Consider the following 22,591-nt stretch of genomic DNA (forward strand, 5'->3'; position numbering starts at 1 on the left):
GCGGAGTCCAATGTGACCTCCCACTCACACGTGGGATAGATGTCCAGGTGTGGCAATACCACACACAGCCTGTTTTTCACACACACACACACACACACACACACACAGGGGAGATGGAGCCTCCTCCATAGGGAGGCTCTGAGAGGGAAGGAGGAGCCGTCAGTCCCTCTCACTGGGAAGGGGCTGAATCAGGAAGACCCCGGGTCTGTTTGCTGCTACATCCTGGCCCTTGGTGAGACAACGACAGATTAGATAGATGAAGCCAAAGTGAGGGGAGAGCTCATTTCTGTCTGTAATATCTCCAGAGAGCCTGGTGTTCACCCCCAGGACAAGCCCTGGGGAAATGACAGCTGGGCTCCTGGGGAGGGGCAGTTCCTCTTTCTGTGGGGCTGCTGATGGGATGACCTCGTGATGGGGAGGACCCAGACTCCGTGTGCCTACACACCATGTGTCTGTCTGTCTACGGGCACCGTGCTCACATCTGCCTGCACAGCCAGGGCCAGGAGGAGGAGATGCCATGACCCCCATTCTCACAACCCTGCTCTGCTTTGGTGAGATCTTAAGAGGGGGAGGAGAGACCCTAGTCTAAAAGAGAGACCCGAATCCATAGCCAGGCCCTGGTCAATTAGGACACCCCAGGGGCTCAAGGAAAAGAAGACCTGCTCAGGCTTTGGGGGCAAATCTCTCACAGGGAATCTTCCAGGAGGCGGAAGCCACGCCCAGGACCGCGTGCAGAGCAGGTGAGTCTGTCCCCAGCTGTCCCAGGTCCCTCCTCCTCTCTGGGGACAAGGGACCACCCCTGGGCAGGTGGGGGTGGAGACAGCAGTTCTGGGCTGACTGATGGGGATGACGCGGGGTCCTGGGGCTGAGAGCCGGAGTCTGAGGGTTGGGGACATCTTCAGACCTAACCTGTGGTTTCCTTCCAGAGAACCTACTCAAACCCATCCTGTGGGCCGAGCCAGGTCCCGTGATCATCTGGAAAAAGCCCGTGACCATCTGGTGTCAGGGCACCCTGGAGGCCCAGGAGTACCGTCTGGATAAAGAGGGAAACTCAATGTCGAGGCACATGTTAAAAACACTGGAGTCCGAAAACAGGTCAAATTCTCCATCCCATCCATGATGTTGAGATTGCAGGCTGATGTCCACTGTTGCTATCAGAGCCCTGCAGTGGTCAGGCCCAGCTGACCCCTGGGGCTGAGTGGTGACAGGTGAGAGGACACTCAGGGGTCCCAGCCCCAGGCTCTGCCCTCGGGAAGCGGGTCAGCTCTCAGCTCTCAAGGGGTCTCCCTTCTCACAGCCCAGCCTTGTGGGATAAAGTGGGAGGTATGAGCCCCACGTAAACACAGCTGCCCTTTGCTCTCCTGAAAGCCTACAGCAGACCCAGCCTGTCCGCCCTGCCGAGCCTGTGGTGACCTCAGGAGTGAACGTGACCCTCCGGTGTGCCTCACGGCTGGGACTGGGCAGGTTCACTCTGATCGAGGAAGGAGACCACAGGCTCTCCTGGACCCTGGACTCACACCAACACAACCATGGGAAGTTCAGGCCCTGTTCCCCGTGGGTCCCCTGACCTTCAGCAACAGGGGTACGTTCAGATGCTACGGCTATGAAAACAACACCCCGTACGTGTGGTCAGAACCCAGTGACCCCCTGCAGCTACTGGTGTCAGGTAAGAAGCCGTAGCTTTTCCTTACACAAAGTCAGGGCAGCGGGTGAGCTGTTGGGAGCCTTACCCTCAGAGCTGGCCACGAACAAGAAGAGCGGGGGGAGGCAGAGCTGGGGACACAAATACAGGATGAGAAAAAAACAAGGACACTGGAAACCCTACTGAGGAAGGCTGCAGAAGGGAAAGAGGCCCACAGCGGGAGGAACCAGCACCTCAAGTCCCAGCGACTTTCCTTCAGGTGTCCTAGGAAGCCCTCCTGACCCTGCAGGGGCCCTGTTGTGGCCCCGGAGAACCTGACCCTGCAGTGTGGCTCTGATGTCGGCTACATCAGATACGCTCTGTGTACAAGGAGGGGGGCGATGGCCTCCCCCAGCGCCCTGGACAGCAGTCCCAGGCTGGGCTCTCCCAGGCCAGCTTCACCCTGAACCCTGTAGGGGAGGCTCCCACGAGGGGCCAGTACAGATGCTTTCTGAGGGTGCACACAATGTCTCCTCCAAGTGGTGACCCCCAGTGACCCCCTGGACATCCTGATGCATGAGTGAGGAGCCCGGGTTGTGGGCACCCAGGGTCTGCACCCAGGCCCTGCAGTGAGCCCAAGTGGTGATGGCCGGGATGGGGCGCGGGGAGTTCCCAAGGGAAGGAAAGACAGACAGAGACAGGGGATGGGCGGGGAGGGGAGACTCAGACTGAGGGTCCCAGAGAGAGGCCTGGGGGTGGCTCAGCTCAGAGCGGTGGGGCAACCCTTCACCCATTCTTCTTGTCTCTAGGACAGATCCCTGACAGACCCTCCCTCTCAGTGCAGCTGGGCCCCACGGTGGCCTCAGGAGAGAAGGTGACCCTGCTGTGTCAGTCATGGGGTCCGATGTTCACTTTCCTTCTGGCCAAGGAGGGGGCAGCCATCCCCGCTGCGTCCTGAATCACTTACAGAGCTCAGCAGTACCAGGCTGAATTCCCCATGATCCCGTGACCTTGGCCCGCAGCGAGGACCTACAGGTGCTCACGGCTCGCGCCAGCTCCGGCCCCTACCTGCTGTCTCACTCCAGTGAGCCCCTGGGCACAAATGGTTTCAGAGTGAGGAGCCTGACCCTGTCCTCTCTGAAACTCGAAGAGGTTCTTGGGAAATGAAAAAGAGCTTCAAGGGAATGTCCGTCCGTCTGTCTCACTTGCCCTCCTCTTCTTCCTCTAATCAGCACCAGCCTCAGGCCTGAGCCTCTCTCCCAGGCTGCCCCCAAGAGAGCTCAGGACACTAGGAAAACAGGAGAGTGAAGGGGGAGGGTCCAGCCCATGGGAGGGTGGAAATACACAGGAACCTCCGACCCAGGGGAAGGTCTAGCCAGGGTGTGAAATAGATAGGGACATCCCACCCTGGGCTCCCAGCCCTGAAGTCTCAGTAGGGTAAAGAGTGGAGAGGACTGGAAGGAGGTGGGGGTGAGCCTCGGAGGAGATGAGATTAGACTGAGGGTGGAAGACGGAGGCCCCACATGCTCCCCTCCTGATGTCTCCATCTCAGAATCAACGTCTGGGTGTCCCAACCTCTAAGTCCTGACCCCATGGGAGATGAAAGTGCAGTTACTCTGACCCAGTATAATATTCTAGATTTGTCTCAACCTTATCTCCAATATTCAGGAAAGGGGTCTATTCCCCAGAGGAGCAGGGGAGTGGACAATGAGGGCATGAGTCCCGCGTGGCTTCCTGTGGCCCCAAGGATGGGGCAGGTGTTCCCTCTGTGGTGGTCAGAGGGGAGGGAGGTGTCCTAGGACCAGGCAGGAAGGAGGGGGCAGTGATGATGGGCAGAGGAGTTAGGTCAGTCCTCCCCTATCTGAGCAGGATTTGGGGTCGGGGGTCCAGGCCTGACATGGACAAGGGGAAGACGCTGAGGCTGATGTTTATGTAACTACTGCATAAAAACTGGAAATTTCTTTTATATTTCCAAATTGTAAGCCCCTCTTTCTCACCTCAACTATGAATATATATGTAGTTACATTATATTTTTAAAACAAATATCTAAAGCCACATATACATATGTGTCTACAATCATTGTATTAATCAGTTCTCACACTGCTATAAAGAACTACCTGATGGGCCAGGTGCGGTGGCTCACACCTGTAATCCCAGCACTTTGGGAGGCCGAGGCAGGTGGATCATGAGGTCAGGAGATCGAGACCATCCTGTAAGCTGCTGGGTGAAACTCCATCTCTACTAAACATGAAAAATTGGCGAGGCGTGGTGGTGGGTGCCTGTAGTCCCCAGCTACTTGGGAGGCTGAGGCAGCAGAATGGCGTGTGAACCTGGGAGGCGGGCCCGGTGAGCTGGAATTGCACCACTGCACTCCAGCCTGGGAAGTGACAGAGACTCCCCTTCAAAAAAAGAACTACCTGAGGCTGGGCACAATGGCTCATGCCTGTAATCCCAGCACTTTGGGAGGGCAAGGCAGAGCCTTAGATCACCTGAGGTCAGGAGTTAAAGACCGAGCGCCTGACAACATACGTGAGAAACCCTGTCTCTACTAAAATACAAAATTGGCTTGTGAGGAGGTAGGTGGTGGCAGGTGCCTGTCAATCCCAACTACCCAGGAGGCTGAGGCAGGAGAATCTCTGGAACCTCGGAGGCAGAGGCTGCAGTGAGCTGAGATCGCGCCATTGCTCTCCAGCCTGGGGGACAGACAAAGACTCTGTCTCAAAAACAAACAAACAAACAGAAACCTACCTGAGATTGGGTAATTTATAAAGGAAAGAGGTTTAACTGACTCACGGTTCCACAGGCCATACAGGAAGCCTGGCTGGGGAGGCCTCAGGAAACACAATCATGGCGGAAGGTGGAGGGAAAGCAGGCACGTCTTCTATGGCTGGAATAGGAGGAAAGAGAGAGAGGCAGGGAGGTGTTGCCCACTTTTAAATAACAAGATCTCATGACAACTCACTATCACGAGAGCAGCAAGGGGAAGTCGGCTCCCACGAACCAGTTACCTCCCACTGGGCCTCTCCTCCAACACTGGGGATTAACATTCAACATGAGATTTCAAAGGGACACAAATGCAAACCATAGTTAATCACATATATTTCATAAGCCATGTTAATCACATATATTTTATATGAATATATGTACTATGTACATATGTAGACACAAACATATATTCAAGTATTCATTCCTATGCTTAATATTTTCCATCATTTTTTAAATATTTATTTGTTTTTAATTTTTATTTTAAGTTTGGGTATGTTTTAAATAGTTGCTTTCACCTTCCAATCTAGGTTCATACTTCAAAAAAGCAGAAATGATGTTTTTCTGTCCCGCTCAGTCATTATCATTTAAAAAAAAATATTTTCATATTTAAGTATATCACATTGTTGGTGTTCCTAACTATACGAAGAATTAGTTAACAAGACAGTAAATGAATGATGAAACTGCAGGGGAGCTGGCTGAGGCAGCACGCAGCGGGGGCCATCGCAGCCTTCAGTCCTTGTACTCCTGACTTTCAAGAGCCACTGAGGACCAGCTCCTCATCCACAGAGACTGGGTCCTCATCCACTGAAAAATGGAAATTTCTATCCCTGGGGGAATTAGTTTTATGTTTTTGTTGCACAAGATTGCACATCCAAGACAGCACACAAGAGCTCAATTCTTTCTAGTTGGGAGATCATTCTTCTCACTAGTCCTGAGCTCTTGGGCTCAAGGAAACGTTGTTCCAAAGTGACTCAGACACAAGATCTGAATTCCCAGAGCAGAGAGAGGTTGAAAAACCCAATGACATACCAGGGGAGGCCTGCTAGAGCAGAGAATGTGTTCACTAAGGATCTACATAAAGCCACACCATGAGAGATGGAGGAATATAAGAAAGCAGAGCCCAGGGGAGAGGCTCTTCAGCTTCTCTGTATCCTTGTTCTTTGATTTTTTAGGAGCAACTGAGACCCTCAGTCCAGCACAAAATAAGTCAGATTCTAAGACTGGTGAGTGAGGAGATGCTCCCAGTTATGGGGCTGGGCACAGAAGGGTCCTGTCAAGGGGAGGTGGGTGCCCTGGGTGGACATTCAGGGGTCCTGGGTAATCATGATCTGCCCTGACCTCTGTGACCTCTTTGTCCACCATCCCTAGCCCCACACCTCCAGGATTACCGTGGGAGAATCCTCATCCATGGGTATAGCTGGCTTGGTCCTGGTATTCCTTGGGATTCTGTTATTTGAGGCTCAGCAGAGCCAGAGAAGCCCCACAAGGTGCAGCCGGGAGGTGAACAGCAGAGAAGACAATGCACCCTTCAGAGTGGTGGAGCCCTGGGAACAGATCTGATGATCCCAGGAGGTTCTGCAAGACTGGGGCAGCAGTTGGGGAAGTGTCTGCTGAGAATATTCGGGGAAGAAACATGGGTCAGAGTGCAGGAAAGGTGTCTATAGAAGATGCTTCTCCATTAAACTGTAAGTGCTTTCCTCTCGTGTTGACTCCTCATGTTGCCCCTCCTTCCTTTTTCTTCCTATGCCGGTGGAAGGCACTTTATGGTGAGTTTAGGTCTCGCCCTGTGACTCATATGCGCTCCACTTTCAAATGACACATCTTTTCTTTATTTCTAGCTAGTGCATTTTCTGATGTGTGTATTACTGGGACTATCTTTTCAGCTCATAACATGGAATTTGCTTTTGATAATTAAATCCATGTACAAAAATCAGATTTGCATTTTACCAAAATTTAAGTTCAAAGTAGGTCTTACCACCTGTCACTCTCATCCTGTTGTTTCTCTAGAAAATACGTCACTAGGAATCAAAAAGTGTCTGATGGAAAAAGCCTGTGTTGTGCCCATAGACTGGCTTCCTGAGCAGCGACAAAGCGTTTTCTAAAAGCATCGGCTGTGGAATTTGTTGATGACTGTGGTATAAACGCTCCCTTCATGGGCAGCTTCAAGATTCTCACATGACTGCACCTTCCCCGACCTGCTGTCACACCCCAGTCGGAGCTGGTGGTCTTGGGTTGATCTTGGGTGAAAGAGTCCTGACCCTGCCCTCTCTAAGTTGGAGGTTAGGCTCAGGCCCTGCCCCCAGGGCTCTGGGTGAGAGATGGAGTGAAGGGGGCTCTGAGGGAGGCTCGGCCACAGAGGAATTCGCCCCTCAGAGGAGAGGAGGCCAACAGGGGTGCTCCCTCTTCTCCTTCACCTGGAGTCCAGCAGGTGCTAGGTGGGAAGGGAGAAGTCTTGGAAGGCCACGAGGCTTGAATGGAAGGGAGACCTTTGAGTGGAGGTGGGCCTGCAGGACAAGCTCAGTCCTCAGTCCCTGTAATGCCCATTCCCAGGACCTCCCAGGGGATCGGCCCCAATCCACAGGCTCCTCCTCACACCGAGGGTGAGTCACTGAGGCCTTTGGGCTTAGGAGAGTGACCTCCCACTAGAGCAGTCCACAGTCTCCCAGAGGATCCCATTCCCTCAGGACTCAAGCACCGTCTTCCCTCTAGAGCCAGAGAGGAGAGACCACAGGCTCCCAGGGGAGCTCTCAAGGCTGGGCTGGAGGTGAGGGAGTCGAGCAGGGGAGATGCTGGGGGCAGCCTGAGGGAAGGAGCAGCCAGGCTGGCGTGGGGGAGCAGAGCAGTCCCAGCCTCCCTGCACCATCCTGGCCTAACAGGCCATGAGGACCAGCCCCTCACCCCATGGGGTCAGGCTTCCCACAGGGGGGTGAGTGCCAGGGGGCTTTTGAGTGGGAGGCCGGGTGGGGTCCCTGGGGAGCAGGGCTGAGTTCTGGTCATCAGTTTGAGGCTCTCTGGTGATGAGGTGACATGAATGAAGCCCCTCCCTGCCTGGGCCTCCAGTTTCTCCAAGTGTAAAGGCAAGAGGCCTCGGGTGGGAAGTTCCTTTCGGCTCTGACTCAGCTGGGACCTCCTGGGTGAGGGGGACACCTCCCAGGGGAGGCCTCCCAGGACCCAATTCCATAAGGCCTGTCTTTTCCCACCTCTACAGCAGTGAAAGCTGGTGACCTGGGGCAGGGAGGAGCAGAGAGGCTCATGTGGAGGAGGCTCATGTGTCCAGAGGGTCTGGGATCCTCCCAGCCACCCCCTCCCCACCCAGAGAAAACCAGAGCCAAGCCCAGGAAAAGCAGTTTCCCTTCCTGTGGGTCCTGGCTGTGGGGACCTGGACGGGCAGCAGCAGGCTCTGAGTGACCACATCCGTGTACCTCTCTGTCTTGGAGGGCCCTGCGGTCTCCTCTCCCACAGCTGGAGCCCCCAGAGCAGGCATCACGATGTTCGTGCTTCTCTGCCTCAGTCGTGATGGAGAGGGGAGAAGGGGCTGCAGGTTCTCCGCGAGCTCCTCTTTACTCAGCCTGGGCTCTCGGGGTTGGGGGGCACAGTCTTTCGGGGCTGAGGGTGATAAAACAGGGACGGGTTTTGGACTAAGCTGGAGGACCGGGAGTGAAAGAGATCTTGGGATCCAGTCTCTGGTTCCATTTCAGGAACCATTCCTTCCCCAAATCCTCCCCATGGGCTGAGACAGGCTCTGTGATCACCTGGGAGAGGCCTGTGTGTCTGGTGTCAGAGGGGAACCTGGAGGCCAAAGTGCCACGACTGGATAAAAAGAAGGAAGCCCAGAGGCGAGAGTCGCAGTGGCTCCGCCTGTAATCCCAGCACTTTGGGAGGCAGTAGGCCGGATCATGGTCAAAGGGCTCCAGAGACCAGCCTGGCTTTATAGGTAGAAACCCCGTCTCTACTAAAAATACAAAATTAGCTGGGTGTGGTGGTGGGCACCTGTAGTCCCAACTACTTGGGAGGCTGAGGCAGGAGAATCGCTTGAACCTGGGAGGCGGAAGTTTCACTGAGCCGAAATTGTGCCACTGCACTCCAGCCTGGTAACAGAGCAAGACTCATCTCTGAAACATTAAAAAAAAAAAAAAAAAAAAAAGGAGGGAAGCCCAGTGCCCTGGGACAGACAGAGCCCAGTGCAGCCTGGAGACAGGCTGAGTTCTCCTATCACGTCCATAACAAATGAATATGTAGGATGACATTACTGTCACTATTTCAGCCCCAGTGACTTGTCCAGGCTCACTTTGACCCTGGGCTGAGGTGAGGCAGGTTCAGGAGAGGACACATGGGTCCCAGCCCCAGGCTCTGCCCTCAGGAAAGGGGTCTGCTCTCAGGGGTGTCTCTCCCTCACAGCCCAGCCCTAAGGGATAAGGTGGGAGGCTTGAGCCTCAGAGATCACACTGCCTCCTTCTCTCCTAGGATTCTACAGCCAATCTACCTTCTCAGCCCCCTGAGCCTGTTGTGACTTTAAGAGAGGACCCTCCAGTGTGGCTCACGGCTGCAACTGGACAGATTCATTCTGACTGAGGAAGGAGAACTCAGTCTCCCCTGCACCCTAGACTCTCAGCAACACCCTAGTGGACAGTCCCAAGCCCTGTTCCCTGTGGGCCCCATGACCCTCAGCCACAGGTGGGTGTTCGGATGCTATGGCAGTAACGGGAACACTCTTCAGGTGTGGTTGGACCCCAGCAACTCCCTGGGGCTCCTGTTCTCAGGTGAGGAAGTTGGAACACCCTTCAGGTGTGGTCGAACCCAGCGACTCCCTGAGGCTCCTGTTCTCAGGTGAGGAAGTCCCGTCTTAACCCCAAACGTTCTTTGAGGCATCAGACAGGTTGCTGTGGATCTCACTCCCAGGCAAGCCCCAAGTGTGAGGGTGGAATGAGGGGAACAAGGGCTTCTGGGGCCAGAGACATAGAGTGTAAGTGATGGTGAGATCTGCAGAGCCAGAGGAGGACAAGGGATGTAGTTGACTAAAAACTAAACTAAAGGCAGGTAGCCTGGCGCCTAGGAACCAGACCCGAAACCAGGCCTGGGCCTGCCTGACCTAACCCTGGCAGTTAAATTCGACCCTGACCCTGCTGTTGGTATCCTGTGTAGATTCAGGCGTTGTCTGGAGACATTGTAAAACCTCCCAGGTTCTGTTCTGTTTCCTCCTGACCACGGTGCTCTGCAGTCCCTGTATGTACCCCTGGCTTGGTCAATCCAGATCACGACCTTCTCATGAACTCCCTTAGAGTCGTGAGCCCTTCAAAGGGACAGAAGTTGAGCACCTGACGGGCTCCCAGCGGATTAAAGCCACTCCCTTCACTATCTCGGTGTCTGAGGGGTTTTGTCCGCGGCTCGTCGTGCTACACATGAAGAAACACCAGAGCACGGTGGTTCACACCTGTAATCCCAGCACTTGGGGAGGCCGAGGCGGGAGGACTGCTTAAGCCCAGGAGTTCGAGACCAGCCTGGGCAACATGGTGAGACGTCCTCTCTACTGAAAATACAAAAATTAGTGGAGTGTGTTGGCGCACGCCTAGAGTCCCAGCTACTTCAGGGGCTGAGGTGGGAGGATCACAGGGGAGATGCCTGACCACCCCCTGGTCTCAACTCCAGGCAACGGGACGACGACGGAAGTGAGCTGCTTCACCCACAGGGTGCCCTGGCCATTGAGAATTTCCAAACCTCCCACTCTAGGGCATGCGGATGCACAGCAAAGACTCCATTTGGTAGCAGTTATGCAACAACTTGTATTCAGATAATCTCACATGAAATAAAATTAAAGTTAAATTAAGTATAATAAAACCGACATCTGGACAGAGTTTATTTTTGGAAGAAGTTTAAGCAAAGGCAGTCATAAGCATGTAAATAAATTCCAACTCATTTACTAATTGTAAATTATTTTTATTTGTAACATTTATTTGTAAAAATTATTTGTAAACTCATTGTAAATTAAAATATTAAATTTACAGTGGACATGCAAAAAAACTTGTAAATAAATGCATTATGAAGTAATACTAATTTCTTTATTGGGTGTCAAAGGAAACTTGTAACTTAAGACACTTTTATTTTACCAACAAATAACAATTATCATGAAGAGAAAATGGGCCAGGTGCGGTGACTCACGCCTGTAATCCCAGCACTTTGGGAGGCCGAGGTGGGCGGATCACCTGAGATCAGGAGTTTGAGACCAGCCTGGCCAACATGGTGAAACCGTGTCTCTACTAAAAGTGCAAAAATTAACTCGGGAGGCTGAGGCAGGAGAATGGCGTGAACCCGGCAGGCGGAGCTTGCAGTGAGCTGAGATCCGGCCACTGCACTCCAGCCTGGGCGACAGAGCGAGACTCCGTCTCAAAAAAAAAAAAAAAATGCAAAAATTAGCTGGGCGTGGTGGCAGGCACCTGTAATCCCAGCTACTCAGGAGGCTGAGGCAGGAGAATCGCTTGAACCCGGGAGGCAGAGGTTGCAGTGAGCTGAGATCGCACCATTTACACTCCAGCCTGGGTGACAGAGCAAGACTCCATTTCCAAAAAAAAAAAGTGTATGTATCAGCAAAGAATGAAGGAGGCATCTGGGGAAAGTGTGGCTGGGTGAAGGCCGAGAGTTGACCCACCTACTCACACCTGCACACACATGCACGAGTATGCATACACTCACATTCACACATGCACATTTGCACACATATGCACACACCCACATGCACACACATGCACACAGACACATCAGGAGAGCCCCAAGTCCGCCATAAGCTGGGACATGTTGGTGTCTCCACTACACCCACAGGGTCAGATGCTGTCACTACTGAGACTAAAACAGAAAATCACTCTGTGAGACACTAGGGGGCGAGATCATCTCATTTAGCTTAATTTGTGTGCATGTCTTCAAAAAAGAAACAGTAACGCTCGTGTACTCACGTATATACACATACACATATGTGCACACATATACCCACACACACGCACACATGTGTCCACACACACATATATACTCACACACATGCACACAAACACATATATACGCCCACACACATGCATACATGAGCACACACACATATATACACACACACATATATCTCTACACACATATGTATCCACACACATGCACACGTGCACATGCATATATACCCACACATACACCCCACACACATGCACACACTCACATATATGCCCCCACACACATGCTCACACATATATACCCACATACAAACATCATACCCACACACACACGCACACGCACATATATATCCACACACACGCACACGCACACATGCATATATACCCCCACACACACCCCCACACACACAACATATATACCCACACACATATTTTTGAGACGGAGTCTCGGCTGTGTCATTTTAGGTTGGAGTGCAGTGGCGCCATTCGCTCACTGTGTGCTCCGCCCCTGGTTCACGCTTTATTCTCCCCTAGCCTCCGGGAGTAGGCTGGGACTATAGGTGCCCACACCACCGGCTAGTTTTTGTATTTTAGTAGAGACGGGGTTTCACCATGTTAGCCAGGATGGTCTCGATCTCCTGACCTCGTGATCCACCCGCCTCGGCCTCCCAAAGTGCTGGGATTACAGGCTTGAGCCACCGCGCCCGGCCCCCACACACATATATACTCACACACATGCACACGTGCACATGCAGATATATATCCACACACAAGCACATGTTCACACACACATACCAAGACACACATGCACACACCTATATACCCACACACATGCACACATGCACATGCACATGTATACACGCACATGCACATATACCCACATGCACACTCACACACACATACAGCCACACACATGCACACACATACCCACACACATGCACACACATATACCCACACACATGCACATGTGCACACGCACATATATGCCCACACACACACAACGCTCACACACACATACACTCACACACACATACACACACCTATACCCACACACACGCACACACATACTCACATACTAACACAAGCTTTATATACTTTCACTTGCACGCAGTACTATTTAACTTTTCACTTGTTAATTTCTTAAGGGGTGGAGTACATCTCATTGGGTTTTTAATGATGCTTCAATTAAATAAAACAGAGTTTGTTCAATGGAAAATGCCAGACAAATGCTGACTGTTGTTATCTTTTCTATTTTCGATGCATGTGTATTTTGGCTTTTTTTTTCTAACACGAAAAATAATTTACAAGCCCTTTTGTAAGCTGCATGTTCACTTAAATATCCTACGAAGGTAGCCTGCCCCGTTACTCTCCTGCAACAACCACTCATACATAGGTTGTCGCACATCCCACTCAGCACACACCTTCCTTGAAGACCTTCGGTTTGTGTGATAATGTGCCCTCGCTCTCTCCCTGCCAGCCTTTCCCACGTAGAGAGACAGTTTAAAATGTTTCACTATTTTTAGGCAGTCCCTGGCACTATGTATTCACCGTGCCTGTTTTTAGGCAGTCCCTGACACTACCGTGTTCACTGTGCCTATTTTTAGACAGTCCCTGGCACTAGGTATTCACTGTGCCTATTTTTAGACAGTCCCTGGCACTACCGTATTCACCGTGCTTTAGTGTCCCTGCATATGGTGAGTTTTCACAGGTATTTGATTGCTACCTTTTCTTCCTGTTTTTTTGGGAATTGAGGGTGGTCGTTTTCACACAGAAAGAGAAGTTTTTCCCAGGGACAGTGATTCTGACCGCAAAGCTGAGATACCCTGAGCATGTGAGGGATGCTGTGGGTGGCATCCACAGCACCCAGACCTCCAGGGCCACTTCCTGAGTTCTGTCCACTGCAGATGCCAAAGGTCTGGACTTCCCTTTCTCAGAGCCTTGCGTCAGCTGGGCAGGGTATTGAAGAAAAGATTATCCAATGGCCTTTGTTAAATCACAGTAAGGGGGACTTTATTCACAACCATCACTGTGGATGGAGGGACCACGGGGATGGGATTTTGCAGTGTGGGAAATAAAACGGGTTCAACCTCAAATACACCATGAACAAGGGAGAATTTATGCCAAGGAGCAGGGAGGGAGAGGTCAGTGGATGAGACATTACAATCAGGAAACCTCATAGGTGTGGGGATTCTGGCTAAACCAGGATTCTTGCTGAAGGTGGGCAAGGGTGACTGGACATCACGTGGAGGATGAGGAACCTGATCACATATCAACGGTGAGCAGATAACTAGGGTTAAACTGACTTAGCAGGATTCTTGCTGCAGTTGGACAAGGAAGAGACAAACACAGAGGCCCAGAAGTCAGGGCTAGTTGGAAAAGAGCTCAGAAGCACCTGAGATGAGCATGATCAAGGAGAGCATCTCTGTGAAGGGAGAACGTGGGCCTGGGCAGGTGTTGGGTAAGTGAGTGTGGAGAGTTCAGTCCAGGAACCATAAAGCACATGGGCCTTGATGTATGGTGAGATCACAGACCCAAGAATCTTATTCTCTTTTTACTGAAGAAATGTGATCACTAGGGCTGTCTCTCTTGAGCTGGAGAATGAAGTCTCGGGAAACTCACAACTCTGTGCCTTTGCAGAGGCTGAGTTCACCTGGTACCAGGAGGACACTACAGCCAGTACTGTGGGCCTCTCCTTCACCTCTACCAGACCACACCTTGCTAACCCAAAGAACCTGAAAAAACAACTTTTCCAGGACCTTAACTCTGCCTGGGAGTACCCCCGCCGGTGCCCTGGCTTCTACTGGCAATTCCCTTGGCTATGATTTGGAGAAGTCTCGGGCTCTTAACTCCATGCCCTGATTCCTTGGTCCATCTCCTCTACTTGGTGATGGCCCCTTGCCTGGGAGGTCACCATGACCTCAGAAGCCCCAGGGTGAGGTGGAGTTCTCAGCTTCCTCCCCCGTGTGAGCAGGTGATGGAATTTCAAAGCAGGCCACTGCAGATTTCAGGATCCAAGGCATGTCTTTACCTATCTGGAAGCACTGTGGCAAATAGAAAATGCAAAAAGAATGAAGATCTACAGAAATGTAGTCTTTCGGCGCTATCAAAGGAGCTCTTAAGAGTGGCCTGAGAGTAAAGTGTAGACTTCCGCAAATGCACAGATAGAGGAAATGATGAAGATTCCCAGTCTTCAGGGATGGGGCTAGGCGGCCACCCTTCCCTATTCACAGAACCCATGTTCTGTACCATAAATGGGCAAGGGAAGCCCGTCAGGGCACCGACCAGAATCCACCACCATCCCAGGCCTATCTAGGTGTCTGCAGGATCCTCAGTCCAGGAAGCCCCATCCACAAATGTTTGCACATTGTTTCTTTAGTGCATTCACATCTGCAGACTAGGGAGCATTCAGTTTAGAATGAGGACATTTGAAAGCATCAGACTGGCCATGTCCAGCCTCCTCCCTCAGTTCTGCACGCTGCTGCAGTTCCCTCTAATGACGGGATATAACCTGGGGCCAGGTGAGAGAGCAGAACTCAGGTATCAGAGTCACATCCCAGTGACACAAGGTGTCAGGGACAGGAACATGCTGTCCTACCCCCCACTCCATCCCTCCACAGCCCAGCAGGGCCAGCTCTGAGCCCACCCAATACTAGGCTGAGAAGGGGCAGGGACAAGGACATAATAGCCCCACCTAGGGTGCAGCCCCCCCTGGAGAACACGAACAGAACTAGGATGAGTATCCTCTCAATGTGCCAAATCCCTCTGTGCTATGCATCTTGCAGATATGACAATATGAAGTTGTCAGGATAATTTTATGGTTCCTTTTTTTGCCTGTGGGGAATCTAAGCATTTGTGTGGAAATGTGTTGCCAGAGAACCATCAGCCTATTAGAAGCTGAAGCCCAGCCAGTAAGTTTCCCAGGCCCCATTATACCCTGTCTGTCCATCCATCCATACATACATACATACCTCCATCCACCCATCCATCCGTGCATCCATGTATCCATCCATCTATCCATACATCCATCTATTCATCATTTATTTATCCATCCACCCACCCACCCACCCATCCATCCATCCATTCATCCACCCACCCATCCATCTATCCATGTATCCATCCATCCATTATTCATTTATCCATCCATCCATCCATGCATGCATCCATCCACCTCCCCATCCATTTATTTATCCATCCACCCATCCATCCGTCTATCCATGTATCCATCCATCCACCCATCCATCCATCTATCCATGTATTCATCCATCCATCTTGCATCCATCCATCCATGCACGCATCCATCCATCCATCCATGCATCCATCTATCCATCCATTTATTTATCCGTCCATCCATCCATCCATCCATCCACCCATCCATCCATCGATCTATCCATGTATCTATCCATCCATCCATCCATCTTGCATACATTCATCCTTCCTCTCTCATCTATCTATCTGTCACCAGTTAACAATGTGTGGGTTTTATCTGGATATGGGCTCAGCCTAGTTATGAAATATCTCACTAGAAACGCCTTGCAGAAACTAAGGCCTCCCTGTGGTCACACAGCGGAAGCTGAATTTGGACTGAGAGCTGACAGCCTTCCTTCCTGTGAGGCATGTATGTTGAGTCCTGTCATGAGGCCCTGTGAGAACATTTTGCACTCTTCTGGACTGCAGGACCTGTCCTGACATCACAAGACAAGGACAGAGAGGACTGGAGAGGCTGAGCCATGAACCTCCCTCCCACCACCTTCCTGGGCCTCAGTGAGTTTGGGAACAAAGGTGGGAATTGAGAAACAGAGGGGTGAACGGCTTGGGGAGGGGGTCCAGGCCCTATCTGTGGCCCAAGATGATCTGATGCCCTGAGAGAGGAGAGTCACCCTCTGCAGGTACCTGCCTGCTTGGGGTCACCTGGGTCCGAGGTGATCACAGAGGTACCTGAGGCCTCTTATATATCACAGAAATTAGAGATGGGTTTGGGTTCAACATAAGACAGGCAGAGGAGTATTTGGTAGAGGCGTTTCCTTGGAACTTTGCCTGGGGAAGGAAACCATCCTACTGAGAGTTAAGGTTGATGAGGGTGGTTTGGAGACTACAGGCAGCTCAATCTTTTCCCTCATCACACTGACCCTTGGCTCCAGTTGAAGGCTGACCGGTGGTGGGTGGTGTTCTCACTAGGGCTTCTCTTCCAGTGCTCTGCCTGGCCCAGATGATCCACACACAGGAAGGTGAGTCACGTCTGCAGGACTCCCCACCCCAACCCCGAGGGTCACTCTGGGTGGGAGTCATGTGGACTCTGGGAGGCATCCAACACCAATTTACACAACGCGAACGTCCCCCTCAGTCCTCTCCCGACAGCTCCACATACCTGCAAGATACCAATAGTTGATTTCAAGAACCTCCAAAACTGGACCTCTGCTTGTCACCCACACAAGGGTGATTCTCCATCACCCTCCACCCTGCTTTCTTTCTCAGTGGCTGTCCTGGACCAGATAGCAGATATCTGGTCCTGGACCAAATAGCAGACAGGTATCCTGGATTCTTCTTTTGTTAACTCGCCTTTAACCAATCAGAGAATTCTGTTGATTTTTACCCCCGATACGTTCTGGAGAACCTCTGCCCACATTTCTTGCCAGAAAGAAAACCCACTTCCCCTGTCTAGAGGGGAACCAGAGATCATGTGACAGCTCCAGCATGTCCCGAGGGCTGCAGGTCCCCAGTTCCCTCTTTCTGACCTGTAATCTTAGTTGTAGGCCACTAGAACTAAGCTCACCTCTTGATGCAAAATGGCTGTTGTTGCTCCAGCCATCACATTTATTTTCAGGCTAGAAGGGAAGGAAAGGCAGATTTTTTTTTTTCTTTTTTGAGATGGACTCTCCCTCTGTCGCCCAGCCTATAGTGCAGTGGCACCATCTCGGCTCACTGCAACCTCCGCCTCCCAGGTTCAAGCAATTCTCCTGCCTCAGCCTCCCGAGTAGCTGGGATTACAGGTGGACACCACCATGCCCGGCTAATTTTTATCTTTTTAGTAGAGACGAGGTTTCACCATGTTGGCCAGGCTGGTCTTGAACTCCTGACCTCAGGTGATCCACCCGCCTTGGCCTCCCAAAGTGCTGGGATTACAGGCGTGAGCCACCGCGCCCAGCCAGATTTTTTTTTTCCCAACAAAGGGCCCTCCTGGCCTAATTAATGCTCTTTAACATCCCTTCTGGGGAATTTCACCAACAAGGCTCCATCTCATTGGCACAGACACCATCACGCGGCTGCACAGAACCGATCCTGGGATTGTGAAGTATGCTGTTCTATTCCGTAAAGCACTACACCCAGCTCAAGAGTGCTCTGACTCAAACGAGGGCACCAAGTGCCGATGCGCTGGAGGTCATGGCAGTCTCTGCATTATTTCCTTCCTGCCCTTCACAAGGAGGGGAAGCCCATTCCTCATGGAGGACACTAACATCCTGCTCTGCTTCCCTCCTAGGGCCCCTGCCCAGACCCTCCATCTCGGCTGAGCCAGGCACCGTGATCCCCCTGGGGAGGCCTGTGACTATCGTGTGCCGGGGCCCGGTTGGGGTTCACACATTCCGCCTGGAGAGGGAGGATAGATCCAAGTTCAATGATACTAAGGATGTGTCTCAAGCTAGTCCATCTGAGTCCGTGGCCAGATTCCGTATTGACTCAGTAAGTGAAGGAAATGCCGGACGTTATCGCTGCCTCTATAGGAAGTCCACCGAATGGTCTCAGTACAGTGACTACCTGGAGCTGGTGGTGAAAGGTGAGGACGTCACCTGGGCCCTGCCCCAGTCTCAGCTCGGCCCTCAGGTTTGCCCCCAGGTCCTAGGGTCCCGTCCCAGCAGGGGTGGCTCTGTCCACAGCCTCCCCCTCTCCCTCTGCACATATCCCTCTGCCCTCACTGGACACCACAGAGGGCCTGGACACTCAGCCCTAGTATTGGGTGGGCTCAGAGGTGGCCCTGCTAGGTTGTGGAGGGATGGAGTAGGGGATAGATCTCATTCAAGGGAATGACTGTCTTTTCACTCAGGAAGTCCCTGCTCCCTATTCCTTTCCACTGAGGCAGAACCTGCCACAGCCCCAGGCAACACATCCCCTCGGGTGTGACCCACCTCCCATTGGGCAGGTGACAGGGTCTGACCAGGGCTGGATGGAACTTTGGGGGAAACTTTGGTTTGATATCATCCATGCTTCTGTGAGTGGTCAGCCTTGAGATGTTCTGGAGGGGGTCCAGCGAGGAGGCTCCCCCATACCTCAGGGAAGGAGAAAGTAGGCATTTCTCCTTTAACGCTGAATGTCTTTTCTCCTTTTTCTCTCTGTTCTGCTGTGACCCACATGGCAGGGTCAGATTCTCAGTGCCCCGGAGTGGCCCCTGTCGTCCAGCCCTGGAGGGCATTCACCTGCTTTATCCTGAGGCTGTGACACTACCCTAAGTAATTTAGGGTACCTATGAGTTGGCACAGTGAACCCCCTTGGTGAGGTCAGCCTCAAATACAACTGGCCCCAAGTCCAGTTGAGGAAGCTCCTGCCTCATCTATGTTAGTCCATGGCCCAGGGACCAGCTGGTGCCTGGTGCCATTGTACTGGGACCATTGTACTGGGGTTAGGAGCATGTTCTGAGGGAGTGTCCGGACCCTCAGTGGAGCTGGAGAAGACAGAGTACTTTCCCTGGGCCCCCATGTCTCTGTGTCCCTTTCCTGGGAGTCCTGAGGGTCTCGATTATAATGGAGAGGGCCAGGTGGATGGGGCAGGAGATGAAGGCCAGGTTGAGCAGGGATGCACAGAGGAAGCCCCAGCTCCCCACCCTTCTGCTCATTCGCAGGAGTCCGCGGGGATTTCAGCTGCCCCTTCCTGGGACCCCTCCTCAGCTACCGAGAAACAGAAGCCTCAGCCTGGGATGTCTACTCCCAAGGACTTCTGTGCTGGGACTGTGCTGCGGGGGCCTCAACCCTCTCCTGCTTGAGGTTGGGCTTGGCTTTTTATGGGGTTGAGACTGGCATTCTCTCAGCACTGGAGCCCCACATTTTCCAGCACTTCAATTCCAATTTATAGGATTTTTGTGTCTGATCCTCGAAAGCATTTCCTTTCGACAACAACACAAAGGAAATGCTCTTTTCATTACCATGTGGGGGAAGAAAATGAGGCAATGATTTTTAAAGTCCCACGGTTTTCTAAGGCAGCCAGACTCCACACTCGGTCACCGACCGGCGCTCCCCAATGCCCTCTGGAAGCCTCTTCTACTGTCCCCACTAGATCAGCACTAGCAAGACCTGAGCGTCCGCCATGTGGAGAGTGAGAGTGGATGGCGATACTGGTCACAAATGGGGAGGGCATCGCACCACACCTGTCCTGGGAAACCCTGGATGTGTGGACCCCTCTGGGAAAGGGTCTTCTGGGGAGGGACTCCAAGAGGGTGACGAGGAGAAAGAGAGTATCAGAAAGAAGTGTGTGTATCTGCATGAGTGTGTCTGCGCGTGTGTATCTATATCATACATCTACCTATCTATATATCAAGTGTGATTTTTAAATATGGGAAACATGATAAAGACCACATATCTGTGTGTATCTGTGTGTGTCTGTGTGTGTGTGTGTTCCGGGTGTGTTTCCGTGTTTATATTGCTATATATATGCACCTAGAGAAGTATATAGGTACAATTTTAAAATACGATAGTAAAAAGATGACAAAGATTTCAAAGGACACTGATATAAAAGATACAAAAGGATGGTCCTTTTAGGGGATGTATATATCCCATATCACAAACCCTTTAAGGGGATGTTGCCTCAGGGCAGGGCAGTGGTTCCTGACACGTGACGAGGATGAAAAGTGACTGGGTTGAGCGCCCACCCTGATTCTGAAACAGACAGCTACCGCTCTGCCTCCCTGTTGGCCTGTTGGGGCTAAGTGGTCACCATTGTCTGGACCTTAGTGTGCCTAAGGGCGGGTTCCAATCTCCTCTTCTCCCTCTGCTATTTGAACGGAGCATTCTAGGAGGCTGTGAGCCCAGCATGAGACCTCTCTGGACCCTTCCTATCCTCCCACTCCCTGTTCCCAGGGTCCTGGTGCTCCTGGTCCTATTCTGGCTTTATCAGTGTCTGTAGGACTCATGGCTTCAGCACCATGGAGGAAGAGTGACATCCTCATGGTCCTTGTAGTCTGAGCTCTTAGGACCTGCAGATCTCAGAGTTCTGACAATCACCACCTCTATAGACGGTCTGTGCTTACTGATCCACTGGGGCTGGGGATCCCACCAGCAGACCCAGCCCAGCCCCTGCCATCAGTACCCAGGGTCCTCTTCACTGGGTGCTCAGAACTATGTCCCCAGGAGATCCCTGGACATTAAGACAGAGGGGACTCTCCAAGGGATGGGTGAGCAGAATGCATCCTTCCTTTCTTAGGGATGGACACACAGGGGCCATCCTAACTTTATCCCATTCCTGATTCCTTTTCCAAGAAGCTCAGATGATAATATTTAAAGCTGTGAGTGGAAAAATGGGAAGTCTATAAAAGTTACCCAGGAGATAAAGGGGCTGAGATGAGCTGGGCAGAGCAAAGGCAGCCCTGGTCCCCGTGGAGCTCCCAGCCCCTCACCCAGAGCCAGATCAGCAGACTCCAGGCTGGGAGCACACATAAGGTTGAACCAGGGATCCCAAGCTCTGCCCCTTCCTTTGAGGGGAACAGGGGTCCTGCCTCTTGCAGTGGGCTGGGTGGACACTAACCGGGCACTGAAATCGGATTGCATCCTTGTAAATACAGAAGGCATGTTGTCCCCCCAGTTGACTCCTAGGGAATTCTGGTTCCAAGAGAAGGTGAGAATCACCCTATATCTTGCAGCTGGGTTTGATCAATGGCAGTTGTGAATTGGGCAGCCTCACCCTGAACCCAGCGCCTTCTACTTGACTCTGTATAAGACTTGGCTGTTGTGAACCCAGGGACCTCAAGGTGCTGTGGGTGGTTGCCAAGGAATCCAGGGCTGGGGCATTTCCAATAAAGGGACTGTTACACAGATGGCTCAGGATGCTGAGGTCAGCCCAAGAAGGGGAGGAGACGCTGCCTCAGTCCTTCATGAGTGTTTTCTGATTCCTAGGAGCCCCTGATGAAGTCAGCCCCTCACCCACAGAAGCAGACTCCTCCTCAGGTAAGTCATCTATGTACTGTGTGGAGGGAAAGTGCTGGGTTTTGGAAGCAGGGTCTGTCCAGGAAAGTGCAGAAGGAGCTTCTGTTTCAGGGATCCTGGCCTGGGCTGGCTCTTCTCCACCTGTCAGTGATTCTTCTTCTGCTCCCAGCCCCCATCACCCAGAACTGCAAGGTGAAGAACATTGTCTGCATGAGCCTGGCCGGCGTGGTCTTGCTGATCCTAGCAGTGATCCTGGCAGAAGCTTGGCACAGCCAGAGGGGGGCCAAGAATGACCTTGGCAATGCGGACAAGAGGGCTCCCCTCAGACAGGTTAGACCCCAGGATCCAAAAGAGACATTCCAAATGCTCTGAGGCTCACCCTGGAGCCCAGGGAGATCCAGAGCCCATCTCGGACTGTGCGCTTCATGGAGCACCTCGAGGGAAGGGTGCCCCTGTTGGATCCGGACAGAATCTGAGTTGGACATTGGGGAGCAGCAGTGACATGCCCCAGCTTCTCCTCGGTTTCTCAGTCTCTTGCATCCAAGGATTTTCCTTAAGGTCTAATACTCATAATCACTACCCTACACCCTCCTCCTTTGTAATTCTCTTTTGTCTCTCAGGTCTAAGACAGGATTTCATTTCTCTTCAACCTTCACCTCTCTTTCCATTTTCCCCATTCTCCTACCCTGTGTCAGAGGCTCTCACAGCCCAGCCCAGGTTGTCTCCTGAGGGTTTACTCCTGTCCCTTTGGTGATATCGCCATTTGGGACCTCCCTTTTACACCTGATTAGACGACTCCCGTGTTGAAATCTCCAAACTCTCTTCTTCCTCCCGGAACCCCACTTCACAACTGCCTGCTGGGAATCAGGAACTGTTACCTCATTGTCCTGGCTTTCCCAAAAAACGGATACCAGTCACTGACATAAGCCAGGCTGGCCCCAAGCTGCACCTCCTTTATGGTGACTCAACCCCATTATAATAATCCTGTTTGTCTCTTATTGTAATTTTTGACTGAAATTGCATTTTGTCTGATATCAGTATAAGTACCCCCTGCTCTCTTTTTGCTTCCATTTGTGTGAAATAACTTTTTCTATTCCTTCACTTTCGACATACTTGTATTCTTAAAGCTAAAATGAATCTCTTTTAGGTTGCAGAGTTGG

The 22,591-nt window shown here is 51.9% G+C and overlaps 1 protein-coding gene and 1 pseudogene across 1 annotated transcript in view; both read left to right on the top strand.

The window, feature by feature from the left end:
- The window catches only part of LOC101002582 (leukocyte immunoglobulin-like receptor subfamily A member 4), a 54,970-nt gene that overhangs the window by 23,268 nt on the left and 9,111 nt on the right, over positions 1-22,591 (top strand). The window contains 4 exon segments of the mRNA XM_031660377.1: positions 17,786-18,079; positions 21,402-21,452; positions 21,601-21,801; positions 22,223-22,390. Coding sequence (XP_031516237.1) covers positions 17,786-18,079; positions 21,402-21,452; positions 21,601-21,801; positions 22,223-22,390 — 714 coding nt within the window.
- On the top strand, positions 96-6,055 carry LOC116271726 (annotated as a pseudogene).

Source organism: Papio anubis, chromosome 20, assembly GCF_008728515.1.
Source record: "Papio anubis isolate 15944 chromosome 20, Panubis1.0, whole genome shotgun sequence".
NCBI classification, from domain to species: Eukaryota; Metazoa; Chordata; class Mammalia; order Primates; family Cercopithecidae; genus Papio; species Papio anubis.